Here is a 16,600-nt window from a genome sequence, read left to right as displayed (position 1 = left end):
ATAGAATAGTTTACTGAAACTTTAAGCCCGCTGTTGAAATGTGCTGCTCAGAAAGAAAAAAAAAAAATTATTTCAAACCTTTGAGGTGTACTGCTCAGAAAAAAATACAGATTTCAAAATATTATTTCCCATTGATAATGCACCTGGTCACCCAAGTGCTCTGTTGGAAATGTACAAGGAGATTAATGTTTTCATGACTGCTAACACAACATCCATTCTGCAGCTCATAGATCAAGGATTATTTCCACTCTCAAGTCATATTATTTAAGGCTTTATTACTCATAAGGCTATAGTTGCCATAGTTGCTTCTCTGATAGATCTGAGAAAAGTCTACTGAATACCTTCTGGAAAGAATTCACCTTTCTCGATGCCATTAACAACGTTCATGATTCATTGGAGAAGGTCAAAATATCAGTGTTAATAAGAGATTAGAATAAGTTGAGTTGAACTCTCATGAATGACTTTGGGAGGTTCAAGACTTCAGTGGGGGAAGTAGCTGCAGCAGTGGTGGACATAGCAAGAAAACTAGACTCAGAAGTGGAGCCTGAAGATGGGACAGAATGGCTGCAGTATGATCACATTAAACAGATGAGGGACTGCTTTTTATGGATGAGCAAAACAAGTGGTTTATTAAGATGCAATCTACTCCTGAGAAAGATGCTGTGTGCATTGTTGAAATGTCAACAAAAGATTTACACTATCACAGCAACTTAGTTGATAAAGCTGTGGCAGATTTTGAGAGGATTGACTCCAGTTTTGAAAGAAGTTCTATCAGTAAAATGCTATCTAACAGTGTTGCATGCTGTAGAGAAATCTTCCATGAAAGGAAGGGTCAACGATGGGAAAACTCACTGATGCTTTATTTTAAGAAATTCCCATAGCCACCCCAATCTTCAGTAACTACCACTGTGATCAGTCAGCATCCATCAACATCAAGGTAAGACCCTTCACCTTCAAAAAGATTATGACTTCATGAAGACTCAGGTAATCATTAGCATTTGTTAGTAAAACAAATAAATAAATAACTGGTTGGGTATGGTGGCTCACACCTGTAATCCTAGCACTTTGAGAGACCAAGGCAGGTGAGTCACCTGAGGTCAGGAGTTCAAAACCAGCCTGGCCAACAAGGCAAAACCCCATCTCTACTAATAATACAAAAAATTAGCTGGGTATGGTGGCACGTGCCTCTAGTCCCAGCTATTCTGGAGGCAGAGGCAGGATAATCGCTTGAACCAGTGAAGTAGAGGTTGCAGTGAGCTGAGATCGTGTCACTGCACTCCGCCCTGGGTGACAGAGTGAGATTCCATCTCAAAATAATTTTAAAAAGTAATTAAGGTATGTGCAAATTGAAAAAAGACATGGGGCTGACCCCCCAGTTAGCAATACAGTGTTAATTTGAATAATTTTTTCTCTTGACTTGTATCTATTCTTTCCAGAAATCTGGTGGGATTTTTAAAAAAAAATTTTTCATTTCTTTTTCTTTTGGAAATAAGAAAAATCAAGCTTGTGTGACTTAAAGATGAAATTATAGACATAATTTAGAGCAGCTCAGAGATCCAACAAAGAATTAACTCATCAAATCCCAGGACATGTAAGAACCCCATGTGACAATATAATGTGTTATGAGGCTGGTTTGAGTAATTTTCGACAATATCTTTATTAATAAGATTTATTTTAGAAAAAGATTCAATGCACATGGTACATGCATAATGGAGGGTTGTTCCATTGAAAGAGTGAAAGCAGTCATAAAGGTACTGAGAGAAAGGCACTGAGAGAAAGCATGGCACATGTAGGAAAACTTGGGCTCTTCAATTAGACAATGCTATAAAATGTTGGTTGGAAAAGAGGTGAGCACTGAGAAAGAGAGTCAGCCAGGAAAGGTCTTAGAAATCATCCTAAGGCATATAAATTTCACGCTGAAAATGATGAAGCACCACTAATATTATGACTTCCATATTATGATAAAAATCTGTTCAGCTTATTTTATTTCTAAGTTAGTCACATTAAACATTTTACGATATCATGTGGTGTCTAAAATAGAAGATAAGCAGTCTGGAGGTTTTTGTTTTCACAAAGACCATAATATAAAATTCCAGCCTTTGCTGAGGCAGAGAAAAAGAAACAGGAATTTTGAAGCAGAAAACTAAGGGAATGTCCTATCCTGTAACCTGTGTGACTTGCATATGCTGTTCCCTTTTTCTGCAAATGTTTTCTCCTTTGAGAAACCTTTCTTGGCTCTGAAATCACCTTATATAGACCTCCGTTTAAAAACTTCAAGCTATGTGTCTACGTGTCTTTTGCTCTCTTAGCTCTGCACTGAAGCTAATCATCCTGTTGGTTATAAATTAGCATGGAACAGTTACACTAAAGTCATTTCACGTTATTTTATTATATATTATGTGGTTAAAATACCTAACTCTCACATCTGCATGTGTCAAGGGATCTTGATACACGCAGATGTGAGAGTTAGGTATGTTCATTCATGCATGCTTTCATAGAAAAATCCTTCTGAAGACTGTGTCAGCCATGGTCTGTATGGACACACTCCCATACCTGCCTCCTGTGTTCTCCCTCACAATGTTAGAGCTGGGAGCATCAATACACGTCCCACAAACACTTGCGCCAGCTGGATTCCAGCTGGATCTGCCAACGAGAGGCGCTTGCAAGAGATTAAAAGGCAAACACATGCGGAAGATGTTTTGTTTTGTTTTTACTGCTTCTGGTAGAGGAGTCAAAGTGGAGACTCCCAAGCACCACCTGCAGCAACAGTTTCCAGGAGTGTGAGTAGAATGTTAGTTCCTGGGGCATCATAGATGTCTTCCTTTATGGTTCTCCAGCCATAAGCTTAGCAGGGGTTTCCTACAGTTTCTATCTCTAAAAAATAGCGCTTTCTCATTTTTGTTGCTCTGGCCATTTAATAATCTCCTAATCATTTCCCTGTTTTAAAACCCCCTTTGCGTGAAATAGATATGATGACTACAATGCAGGGGAGAAAAGATGGTGGCATTGAATAGGATGGCAGCAGTGGTGATGGAGAAATGTACAGAGTTGAGCTGTGTTTTGCGGCAAGTTAATACGACTTGCTGATGGATTGGATGTAAAAAGACAGGTAGAGAAAAGAATCGTAGATGATTTTTATTTTTTGATGTGATGATCTGGTTTATTTACTGAGATATAGAAGAAATGAAGAGAAAAATAAAACAATAAATGTAACTGCACTGAAATTACATCCACGAGCATTTGGAATGTCAGAAAATGCCTTATAGAAGCAGCCTTTATAAGGTTAGCATAGCTGAAGAAAAAGAGAAGAAAGAGACCATGCTTAGGACATTTTAAAAGGCAGATTAGATTAGTGGCCTCCAGGGTGGGTTCTAGAATCAGACCGTTTTATTAGGATTTTATGTTGTTTTAATAATTTTATTTTTAATTCACAAATGTAGTAATAATTACATAAACACACATGTGCCTACCACACAAATTGACAAGGGAGAGTGAAAAGAAATAAGAATAATAATATAATTCACCACCTACTGTTTTATTATATTTGCTTCAATTTCTTTTTATGCATAAAAGAAATAAAGCGTTACAGTTAAAGATGTCCTCTGTATCCAATCCTTAGCAGTTGTCTCCCCTCTCCTATCATGAATAAAACTAGGAGTCTATTTTTCAGTCTGTATCTTAATATTTTGATTATATATATACACATCCATGAGTAATACATAACTTTATATGTTGTTTTAATTTTACCCCTTCTGTGTGTTTGTCTATATACACACAGGATATATATACATATATATGTATATATGTATACACACACATATATACATACACATTTGTGTGTATATATACATATACATATGTATATATGTGTGTGTATACATATGTGTGTTTATATATACATATAAATGTATCTATGTATACACACACACGTATATGTATACATATTCCTACAGATTTTTTAAAAGTTTTTTATAGCTAAGTGGTTGTGTGTATATAGCAGTATAATAATTTTCCCAAGTTTTTAAACTCCCTAACCATTAGATTTCTCATCCATCAAACGGGACAAAATGATATAACACCTATCTGATAGGCTAATTTGAACATCAAAAGATTTCATCGATGTGAGGCTTGGCAGCCAGGGTCTGTCACAATGCTATGCCCCTAATAAGTGCAGGCTATTGTGTAGCAGGGATGTTGGGGAAAGAACACTGTTCTTTAGAGTCTTAAGAAAATTCCAGTGGGACTGCTGTGTGGCCTGGGGATACGGGACCTTTAAAACATCTCTGCTCTGCCAATATGCTTGCAATAAACTGTACTATCTGTGGATACTGCCAATAGTTAAACTGAAGTGTTGTATCCTATTCGACTGTGAGGCTCCAAAAGTAAAACTGTGCTAATCTGTGCTAATCATCTTTGTATCACTAGCACCTAATAGAGTGCCTGGTGCAGAAGAGGCTTCTAGTAAACATTTACTTAATGAATAAATGAATGAAATCTATTATACCCCCCCATGCAAACAGAAAATTCTTTTCTATGTGAAAAATAACTGAAAGCATTTTTTTAGAGCAAATTTGACTGTTTCACATTACAGCTGATACAAGTACTGTTACTTGCTGTTTGAACTCCTCACAACCTACAAACCTAAATGGTCCAATATAATAAGTGAATGTTAAAGAAAAGGATGGAAGGTAAGGACAAAAAAAAGTTGATAAAATATTATAGAATGCTCCCTAAACAAGGGAATCCCTGTTTGGGTGTCATACATATTATGTAAAAATAATTTATTGATAAAATGGAGTAGCAACTAATTTATTTGCATACACAAAATACTGTATATTTTGTCATAAAAACACAGCATAGCAATATTTTTACCCGTATTTAATAACTTTGAAATGGGTGTTTTAAACATTACCATTTCACTGTACACACTCATGGAATTTATGACTCAGAACATGTTTTTAAAATGGTGCCTTATTTCATAGTACTATGTTTTCAGTAATGTGCAAATATTTAAACAAGTTAAATATAAAATTTTCCCTCGTATTTTTAATGGATGTGGTATTGCAATCCATTTGTGCCACTCTAAATCACAACAAAATTTCCTAAGTTAGACGGATAGAGTCATGTAAGTAGCACACAAAAATCAGTTGCAATGACAGTTGGGCTAAATATAGAGTGCACTAAATATGTGGTAGGCATCCACACATTATAGAAACTAGACATTCAATCCTGTAGAGTTATTAGTAAACTCCAGACAAATGCCTCTAAATCAACATCACTAAAAATCAGTTGCAACCACAACGACAATGAAATCGCTGCACAATGAAAAGGTTTCTTAATCACAGATGATAATCAAATTATTTTGAACAACGCTAAACACCAAAACAGTTCAACGTAATTTAGTAATTGGGACACTTCTTGATATTTATTTTTAATCAAAGCAAATTTAGTGGGAGAAATTATTCTCCAAATTTTACCACAATTTAATTTATAAATTGTCTCCTGCTCATCCCTATTCTTCATTTTAAGTCTGTATTTTAAATGTTATGCCACTGAGATTTGATTCATAAAATTTTGCATATCTAAATGTTGATACATTGCATACATGATTAAAGCTTTAGATGCATGGTGTATATTGACATTTCAAACACATATAAACTATTATCAATATCTTGTGACTCTCTTTTCTGTTCTTTATGTTTCTTTTCTTTTTTGAGATACGTTCTGTCTGTTACACAGGCTAGAGTGCAGTGGCATGATTTTAGCTCCCTGTGGCTTCAAACTCCTGGGCCCAAGTGATTCTTCCACCTCAGCCTTCCTAGTATCTGGGACTACAGGTGCACACCAACATGCCTAGCTAGCTTTTTTTCTTTCTTTCTTTTTTTTTTATTTTTTTGGAGAGACCGGGTCATTGCCCAGGCTATTTTCTAGATTTCTGTAAAAACAAATTAGCCCTGCAAAGTGTTCCAGAAAAGGTTTTTCTTTTTCGGAATATAATTATATTCATATTCTCCAAGTAGCAAGTTAGAATATATGGCATATATTTGCCACTAAACCTTTCAGTTAGAAATGTAAACCCTAAATCAACTAACAGAGTCCTATCTCAGCTGCTAAACAGAATTATTTATAACACCTTTGGAATATAATTACATGAGCTACACTTAACCATCTGGCATTTTGCTTCCTGCAGACAATTTGCAGTAGCATATAAAAATATTTTGTTTGTGTTTTGTTTCTTATCAAACAGATATGCTAAAATTCTGTTTAGAGAGTAACAGCATTTTATTATAACTTTCAAAATAAGGTCCATTTGCAGCAACTTGATATAGAAGTAAACAAAAATTATTAATATTAATAAAATACCAGCACATACACTGAAAGTATCTAAGAAATTCAAAATATAGACCAAGTAATGACCATATGAGTGGTAACATATTGAATAAAGGTCCTTTGAAGAAGTTGGAGAGTTATGATTACTGAGCGGGCTAGATAATTAAATAATTATACATTTTGATTGAAAAATATATGTAGTTCATTAAGATAGGGACTCTAACTCCACTTCTCTATCTAAGCTTCTATTCAGATGCCAAGTTTGTAGTTTAATTGGAACAAAAGACCGAAATTAACTTCAATGCAACATAATAATTCATAATAATGATTGTATCTCTTGAGCTTGCCGGAATATAGCACATGACATATGGCATGGTACAGGCACCTGTGTGATCCTTTAGGGACTTAGATGGTGCATATTAATTAACCCCTGAAAAATAAAATCTGTTTCCTTCTGAGAAAAGCTACCTCAGTGTTTATTGGCTTAAGCCATCAAAGAAATTAGACAAAATACTGTTAGGCTGTGTATGCACTCATTAAAGCTTTGTCTAGATGTAAGCACGGAAACTGCTTCTGAGTTAATTCTTGACTGAATCGTGCATAAGAAATCAGAGCAATCATACATTTCTTTGGCCTTGATGATTGAATTTTGGCATTAAAAAATCCATCAAAATTACCATTTTGGCTACAGAAAATTATATAATTCTATATTCAGACAAAATAATCTAACCAGAAACATTAAAATTTGAAGATGCTTCATTTTCTTAAATGCTGCTTGAAACTGCCTCAATATGACCCTTTTCTTTATAAATTCAGATTCAATCTGAATATGAAATTACATATGTCTTAAGAAACATGTCATCTTGCAATAAGCAAGGTACCAAGATTCTTGACAATCTCAGGTCTGCTAAAGGCACTTTAGTGTGTATATCTCTGTCAGGCAATAGAAAGATATTATGAAACTAAAACTTTGGCTGATTAACAGATCATTTAAATTGAGACAGCTAGATCTTAAAATTACTTCTCCGGAGGAAAAAAATGACAATGCTAGAGTGTAGCTAGAAAACAGAAACTTGAGTAGACACAGTAATGACCAGAAAAGGCTACCTTTTACACATGTCTTTTGCTATGCTTCAAATTCATGTCACCCAAAAGTTATGAAGTGCACAAAGCAACCCACTTAACAGAGAAGTATTTTCAATGAATGGTATGCTTAGAACTTGGTAAGGTTTTTTCAGGTCTTTCTGAGTAGCAAATTCTAATGAGGCTTTTTAGAGTTGACAGTTTAAATTCATACAAGAAATAAAAACTCACTACTGTGGCTGGGCAAAATATTTATTTTCTCAAAGACTGCTTTTCTGGTTTGTTTTCTCCCTGCACTGTATCCATGGTCCCATGATGAAACTGTTATTTTGTTGATATATTTATTGGAATATGTGGGCCAACTTCCTTTCTACTCAACATATGGATTGGTAGTTTAAAATAATTCCTTTCTATTAAGCAAATGTGTGGCTAAGGCACATTTAAATAGCCCATTAAACCAAAGAGATGACAATGTGTTACCCTCAGAGAAAGCTTAATTTTTGGAGTAATTAATTACACATATCACAGAATGCCTCATGAGAACATTTTTGGCTGGGTCTACCAATTGAGTGCATAAATAATTATAGATTTTCATTTGAGGCAAATATGCTGATTCATCATTAGTAAGGTGGTAATAGGTAATCATTCATTTTATTTTTGTTAGCATCTATCTTTCCTGTGGGGAAACTTACTATGTGCTCTACATTTATTTAATTTTAAAAGTCAATTGATTATTCTGAGTTTAAAAAATAACATAAAACTGTGGTTTTAAATCACAGCGCCTGCTTTTCTTTTGTCAGTGAAATTATGTAAGCATTTAGACAAGGAAAGTGTAAGACTTGTGGTTTCTGGTCTCTTTTTACTGTTCGTGAGCCTACTTGTCATGATATTCCACAACAGTGCACTTGCCTTTTTATGCTGTTTTATGTACCTTCAAACTTACCCACATAAATATATATACCATTGTTGGAGTGGGCTACCATCATCAGGAATAATGTCATTTGTTTCTTCAAATTCCTTTATTATACAGTACCAAAAAAGTGACAGACTGTGCAGTCTGATCAGTTTTGGAGGAGAAATACATTAAAATTTTCAATTATCTCACTTTCTAGAATCAAAATAATCTGATGTTTCCTTGCAGTACTCAGCGTGAAAAATGGAAAACTGAATACCAGTGGGCCCAAAAGAGAAACATGCCTCATGATCGTTATTAGCTGTGGACAAGTAATTCAACCTAGTGCTCTCATTTTTGAATGGGTTGTTGTGGGAATTAAAAAAGAAAATTCTAGAACAGCATCAGTGCCTGGGCAGCAGGCACAAATATTAGCTGCAACTGAATTTTTGTCATAGAGATAAAATAGATAAAATGGGTCCACTTTTCTTTTCTCATAATGCTTTCATTACTAACAAAGATTTACATCTTTCTTGTTATTGTGCCTCTTCAATTTATTTAGAAATGTCAACTAGGGTTTTCTTGGAACGTACCATTAAGGTAGATTGGAAATTCTTAAACGTCAGTGTGTGTAAGAAACATCTGGAAATCTTGCTGAAGATGTTGATTCCTAGCCCTCTCTTTTGAAATTTCACATTTTAAGAAATAGTGATTTAGATTTTTGACTTAGCATGGGCCTAACTCACCCTCTTATAGGACTATTTTGTTAATGTCCTTCTTCCTGATTTCTGGTGTTCTGTAAAGGCTCTCTCCACTTTTGAGTGTAAATTAGTTTAACTATTGTGGAAGACAGTGTGGCGATTCCTCAAGGAACTAGAAATAGAAATAGCATTTGACCCAGCAATCTGGATATACCCAAAGGATTATAAGTCATTCTACTATAAAGACACATGCACACATATGTTCATTGTGGTACTATTCACAATAGCAAAGACTTGGAACCAACCCAAATGCCCATCAATAATAGACTGGATAAAGAAAATGTGGTGCATATATACCATGGAATACTATGCAGCCATAAAGAAGGATGAGTTCATGTCCTTTGCAGGGACATGGATGAAGCTGGAAACCATCATTCTCAGCAAACCGACACAAGAACAAAAAATCAAACATCACATGTTCTCACTCATAAGTGGGTGTTGAACAATGAGAACACATGGACACAGGGAGGAGAACATCATGCACTGGGGTCTGTTGAGGCGTGGGTGGGCTAGGGAAAGGATAGCATTAGGAGAAATACCTAATGTAGATGACAGTTTGATGGATGCAGCAAACCACCATGGCACGTGTATGCCTATGTAACAAACCTGCACGTTCTGCACATGTACCCCAGAACTTAAAGTCTAATTAAAAAAAGACTCTACCACCTTTCTCTCAAGTACCCAGTCTTTCTGTCCTTTCCCTGAATTTTCTGGGACAGTTTTGTTTGTCAGGTACAGTCAGAGAATGAACTAGCCTTGAATTAAAAGCAGTATTTCCAGGCCAGTCAATGTCTGATAGAATGGCTGGTTACATAGCATGCACCGGAAAAGATCATCTCTAACCCTGTCTCCTCAGGGAGAGGCATGATATACTGCGTGAGAAAGCTGAAATTCCAGTGGTGCTTTTGTTACTAACTAAATACATGACTATGTCCACGTTTCTTGCTCACTTTGGGTTTAGTTACTATATCTGGTAGGGGTAATTGATAATGCCTTCTCTGGTTGAAGGCCAGATCTCAGGGCTTAAAGCAGAATCTTTCTTAGGATTTCTTTTGACTCTGAGACTTACGCTTTTCCATGAAGGGCAGTATCTCATGTGTACCCTGACTGAACACAAATTTCACTTTTACACCTTTGCCACATTTTCTTCAGAGAAAATTTAGGATTCATTATTTCCTGGTGCAATTCTATGTATGAAAGATTGTGAGAAGTCCTAGACATATAGATGACTCAGCAACAATTTAAACCTACTACCAATTCACATAACACTTGCTGTTAACTTGCTCAGGGTTTTATTTATTCAGAGCTATTGGGGTGGGGTGGGGTGCAGTGGGGTGCAGGAGGGTGAGGAGGGGAGTGAAATAATATACACTTGGAGGCACCCTCAGATAATTACACCATAGCAGTGATGCTGCTAGTTAAGAGATTTGTTGCAAAGATGTAAAGCAGCATGTATAGAAATTCTTGGACATCTGCTTAAGTTATAATTTAGTTTCTCCACGTATCTCTTAATAGACTAATAAAACCCACAGTTAACTACATTTTTCAAATAACAGCTAACATATAATTTAGAGGTGAGGAATACAGATAAGATTTTTCTCTATACAGTGTGCCTTCCCTAGGTACGCAATCTTTAAACAAAGATGAAGAAGAAACGTATTTTCTGCTGTCAATGCTATTGTAGGTTATGGGAATAAATTCATTTAGAAATTTGTTCTAAAATAGTGAACTACCAAACTGAAATAGTTTGCTTTTCTTAGTTTTAATTTCATCTGGAATGAATGACTGGAATGAACACATCAACTTTTGGTTAAATATTTAAGTTCTTCTGGTATAAGGCTTGGTTGCTTTGGGGCTCACATGTGCTTGCATGTATATTCCCACATCTTTTCTGATGATCTCTGAAGAGGAAGAAAGAGCATGGATGCCTAGGGATGCATGAGCCTGGTTATTTCTAGCCCTTTCCTATACACACTCTTCAACATGGCAAATATTTTCAAACAAATACACTGGTTAAAAGAATAACATTGTAAGGTAGTTTCATTTTTCATCTAAAAATATGTGCACACAGGCAATTTCAGCGAAAATGGATTTCTGCTTAAATTGTCTAGCGATTTACCTAAATTCCCTGCTTTGCCCTGAGCATATAAAAATTATTTAGGGTATAAAGCATTGAACCTTATAAATCAAGTAATCAATATTGATTAATTATTTCCCCTCAACTTTAGTTTGCTTTTAACCTAAGATTAGGTTTACAGTCATCACTAAAAAGTGAAAATGTGGCTGGCCACAGTGGCTCATGCCTGTAATCCCTGCAGTCTGGGAGGCTGAGGCGAACGGACCACGAAGTCATGAGTTTGAGACCAGCTTGGCCAACATGGCAAAACCCTGTCTCTAATAAAAGTACAAAAATTAGCCAGGCATGGTGGCGGGCACCTGTAATCCCACCTACTCAAGAGGCTGAGGCAGGAGAATCACCTGAACCCAGGAGGTGGAGGTTACAGTGAGCCAAGTTTGTGTCATTGCATTACAGCCTGGGTGACAACAGCAAGACTCCATCCTCCCCACCCTCCGCAAAAAAATGAAAACTTAAACATACACAGACTGTCTCCAGCATTGCTCTGGCGGTGTATGATGAAGAAGTATGTTTGAATTAGATAGAGAAAATTCATATGAAATATTCTGAAGCTATGTTTCCTAAGGAGAATGGCTTTATCCAAAATAAAAAAAAAATCATTGTTCAAATAAATTTCTAAAGATAAACTAGAACTTTAACCTGTCACCTAATAGAATTTTAGGGTTTTGGGGAATAGTAGTTGCCAGATCTATGCAATGACAATGTCAATATAGAAAGCTTAGTTTTCCACATGAGAGAAGAACTGAAGGATAGAAGGGACACTCTTACAGCAACACTGTATAAACTTAGCAGCATGAATGTTTTCTACGTTTCCATCTTAGTCACAATTAAGGATAAGGAAGAAAAACTATCAAAAGTTTATTCATAGAATTAAAGAGTTTTATTGATAAAAACAGCTATTTCTTTTATAGTAAGTTCTTTTTGTCAGAGGCAGAAATAGAAATTTGATGCTTTAGAAGATATTTTGGGTTTCAAAGAGAAACTGCTACTTTACTGTGGAAAATATGTAGTACTCTGTGAAAGCTGCCTTACAGCAAGGAGTTTCAGGAAACATTCAAGAAAGAAAACCAATGTGAGATGCTTTCATTTTAAAGGAGTCCCTGTTTCAGTGTTTCCAACAGAAACAAGAGAAAAGGTAATAAGAAATATTTTTCTCCCTTATAAGACATACATCACTCCTGAAATTCTTAGAAAACCAACTGAGGCAAATTAGGGGTTTCAAAGCTAGTCACCTTTTAAGTTGTTGGGAAAAAAATTTGCATTTAAATTGCTCTGCGTACCTTGAGATTTTTCCCTGGAATGCTTATGGCTCTTTTTTCATTCATACTTAAAAAAATACAATTTCATAACCAGGGTATTACTACATCTAGTTGTGTTAAGAAGAGAAACTTCATTTCATAAAATAGAAACATTCAAAGTGGTTTAGGTCAACCAATCACTCAGTCAGAATACTTGAATTCTTCATATTGAACACTTAATAGTGAAATTATTCTGAAACCATATCAATCTCCATTTCTTATACAGAAACTAGGTCATTAATAGCTCTATCAGAGGGAATAAACTGTGTCCTTATATGCTCTGCTGATAGGAACAAAGATAGTCCAGAACTTCTTGGAACTTCATCATCAAAATAGTTCATATATATATATGTATATATATGATTTATTTTTAATGGGTAATTCTTAAGTACCATTTCAATTACTTGCTTTACATATTTAGAAATGTAGATACAAGAAAAATATTAAATGTGCAAAATGTTCTTTTTATGTGTACATTTAAAAAATACAATGTAATAATAGCTTTAAACTTGTCAAAAAGCCATTGGGGAAAATAAGCCTTCAATGTCAGAAAATCTGGTTAAATTAGAGCTTTTGCTTGTGAAATTGTAAACAAACTTTTAAAAATTCTCAGAGTTTTCTCAATTCTTCCCATCCAAGATGCTCTTGAACACATCACATCCCTCTTTGAAGTAAACCTGAGCTGAATTAATGCTGTTCAACACCTCTGACAGGGCTTCTTGAAGGGTCTCATCTGGCGCAAGGGGTTTGCAGCATTCCAAAGCCTCCATGAGTATTGAAAACTGGCTTGTCTGTTCATCAAGGTGGTACAGGATGTTTCTGAAAAGAAATACAAAATGTATAAATGGTTCATGCACAATGCTATTTTTCTATCAAAGGCTGGAATGAATGCTGTTTTCAATAAATGAATAAATTATAAAAATATAATATCACTATTTTTCAACTCCTAATAAATTAATGAATTTGGACACTGATCACCAAGTTTCCCATATTGATGAGAAAGAGAGTGATGATCAGACATTATGTGCCTCCTGATGGAAATACACAACACTATGAAACAGAAAAATAAAAAGCAGTTTTGATAGAAAAAGAAAATTATATCTGAATCTGATGATGCTTCTAGATTTAATTGCTAACAAATACAGGAAACATAAAAAATGTGTTAATTATACCACAATGTATAATTAGCAAAATATAGATGTGGAAAACTTTATAAGACAAAAGACCCGGTTTATTCAACAAGTAAATTACAATGCAATGTATAATTCAGGAGGAACCTATATAGACCAAAGTTTCTCAACCTTGCCCTCTTACTGTTCTGGCTAGATAATTCTCTATTGTGGTGGCCACCTTGTGTACTGTAGGATGTTTTGCAGCATCCCTGTCCTCCACACACTAAATATCAGTAGCATTCCTCCTTTAGTGTAAAAACCAAAAATGTTTCTAAATATTGACAAAATATCAAAAACAGAGCAAAATTGTCCACAAAAATATCAACCAATCACAAAGCATAGACGTTACTAGACCTGTATTTAAACAGTTTAAAATATGAGACGTAATACAAAACTGAATAGAGATTATTGGGTGATATTAGGAAATTGAAAATATTTTAGATGTGATAATGGTATCATCAATGTTTTCTAAAAGTGCCCTTATCATTTAGAAATATTAATACATACTGTAATATTTGCAAATGAAATGTTATTGTGTCTGGAATTTGCTTCAAATGTTTGGAGGGAAGATAGAATAGAGCAATAGATAGTATAGGGGCAATACAGTTGACAATTCGTCAATAATTGTTGAAACTGGGTAATAGAATTCATTACACTGTTCTCTCTTCTGTTATATATGTTTGACATCGAGAATATCATCTTGTCACAAGGGTGGAATGCACAAGAAGATGGTGCCCTGTAACTTCGTCAAATTGCTGAGAAAGCGAAATTTCATTTGGGAAAGTCTAAGACAGTCACCTTTATTCATGGATAGATACACATAGATGCATTTTGTTAGGAAGCTATGAATTACTGCATCATTGGCTTATTTCCCACCCAAACCAGCTGAAACCCCATGCTCTAATAAGAGAGAAAACATGTAAATAACTGAAATACATTATTCTAATCATTACAGTAGAGATGTAAGGTCTAGTTATAACAGATGATAGATTGCTACTGGGAAAGGTCAGAAAACGGTCTAAAATGGAGAATATTTACACAGCATCTAGAAAGATGATGGGAACTACAAGTTACAAAAGTTTAGAAAAAGCAAAAAGCTAAAACACATGAAGGCAGGACAGCATCCTATGCAGAAGAAGTGGAAGGAATGGCATAAGAAAAACAAAATTATAAAACAGAAAGATATCCTAAGTAAAATCAACATTAGCATTTCCGTAAGACCAGAGTATAGGGCCAGAATGGGCAACTATAGGAGCAGACATGGGAGAACAAGCCATAGTCATATCATACAGGGCCTGGTATACCAAGGTAAAAGATTATGCTTGTTTCTATAAGCAATAGGGAACCAGAGAAAAACTGTAAAGAAGAAAGAAGAGTGATTATCTTTCATTTTGGAATAATCACATTGGTTGTATTCTAGGGCCTGGAGAACAGAAGGCCACTTAGTTGAAAAGTGACAAAGACTTAAATTACACAGTGATGACTTAGTTTGAAAAGATGGCATCAGGGTCACAGCACAAAATTTATTAATTTATAATTTTCTCTAGCACCAGCATCAACATGATAGAGTTCTTGATCGGCCTTTCCTCTCCCAGCAATGCTTCACTGACTCAGCCTCACCAGCACTTCTCACCACATACTCTGTAGGGATTAATGGGCGGCAAAATCTACCTAATCCTGCAAGCGAGAATCCCGTAAGTCATCTGCTTTCCTTACATGTCCAATTGGCTTCTGATATTTATTCATCTCTGTGTCTTATCTGTTGTGATATCCTGATCCATATTTTCGAGGATACGTTATGATCTCATTGCTTTATAATTCAGAGTGAAGAACATATTACTTCTGTATCAAGTCTAATTCAGTGCTGTGAAGATAGGAGGTCTTTAGCCAGGTTAATTTCATTTACTTAAATTTTTATCCAGCTTACCTCAGTGCTGGGAACTCAGTAGACCCTCAATAATGTTGATATAAGCTATATTAATTCAGCTTATTTTGCATTTTAAGCCCCAATTAATTGAAGAACAGTAGATTTTGTATCTTTGGAGAGAAATTTCTGTTGACAATAAGTGGGGGTGGGAAAATAAGATTATCGAACAGAGAAATTATTTCAATGATTTTGTTCAAGATAGAAAAATTGAAATGGGAACTATCCCTGATAATGCAATATTGTTGACAAACATTAAGTTAACTGTTGAAGAATATTAAGTTTACCCTGCCCCCATGGCTCCCTTATGGAGAACACCTTTTAGTTTGTAATTAGTGGTGGGTGGGTAACAGCTACCTAGTTGGTATATTTTTGAGTTATGGGTAAATATGGAACACTTGTTTATTAAGAAGAATGACCTGTTTAAGAGAGAATAAATATGTGGATCAGAATCTGCTTGGGGCCTTCAGCCTGGAAAGCTGTCAGCCCCTGAGGCTCTCAGCTCAGTAGGTTGCTGGTCCTCCAGATAGATCCACTTTGCTGTTCTATCTAGTGTCTCCCTCTAATTGCCTTCAGTGCGGTCTCCTGTCTGAGTTGGTACTTGGTACAATATCCTTGATCTTCATGCTTATGAGTAAACTTGGCATAGTATTAAGAAAATAGAGCAGCACAAGAAAGATACTTTCAAAATTCTGAATATTCTTGAATTCAGGTTTACACTTTGTATTAAGAACAATATGTTCCCTGAAAATGAGTGGGAGAAAATTACCTTCCAGGTGGAGTAGCAGGTGGGTTGTAAGCAATGCTCCAGTATGAGGGCTTGTGGAGTATAGAAGCACGGTAACTCAAAGAGCACATAAGAGCAGATAGCACTGCCTCTGACATAGGGGAGAACCCCACCTGCCTCATCACCAAAACTGCTGACTTGACCCACATTTTGGTCACCTGGTCTGTGAAATGCACAATTTATGCCCATGCACACAACTGCTCTGGGCCTCTGTTA

At 35.5% G+C, this 16,600-nt stretch overlaps 1 protein-coding gene across 5 annotated transcripts in view; it reads right to left on the bottom strand.

The window, feature by feature from the left end:
- Positions 1-12,060: 12,060 nt before the first annotated feature.
- Positions 12,061-16,600, bottom strand: part of NAALADL2 (N-acetylated alpha-linked acidic dipeptidase like 2) — a 1,349,309-nt gene continuing 1,344,769 nt past the window's right edge. For all 5 annotated transcript variants that reach the window (XM_017502844.2, XM_037729372.1, XM_017502843.2 and 2 more), the window contains one exon: positions 12,061-13,320. In XM_017502844.2, coding sequence (XP_017358333.1) covers positions 13,122-13,320 — 199 coding nt within the window. In that variant the 3' untranslated portion in view covers positions 12,061-13,121. The remainder of the gene's footprint in view (positions 13,321-16,600) is intronic.

This window comes from Cebus imitator, unplaced genomic scaffold (assembly GCF_001604975.1).
Source record: "Cebus imitator isolate Cc_AM_T3 unplaced genomic scaffold, Cebus_imitator-1.0 Scaffold300, whole genome shotgun sequence".
Taxonomy (NCBI): domain Eukaryota; kingdom Metazoa; phylum Chordata; class Mammalia; order Primates; family Cebidae; genus Cebus; species Cebus imitator.
The sequence above is the reverse complement of the archived record's forward strand: the minus strand, read 5'-3'. Positions and strand labels throughout refer to the sequence as shown.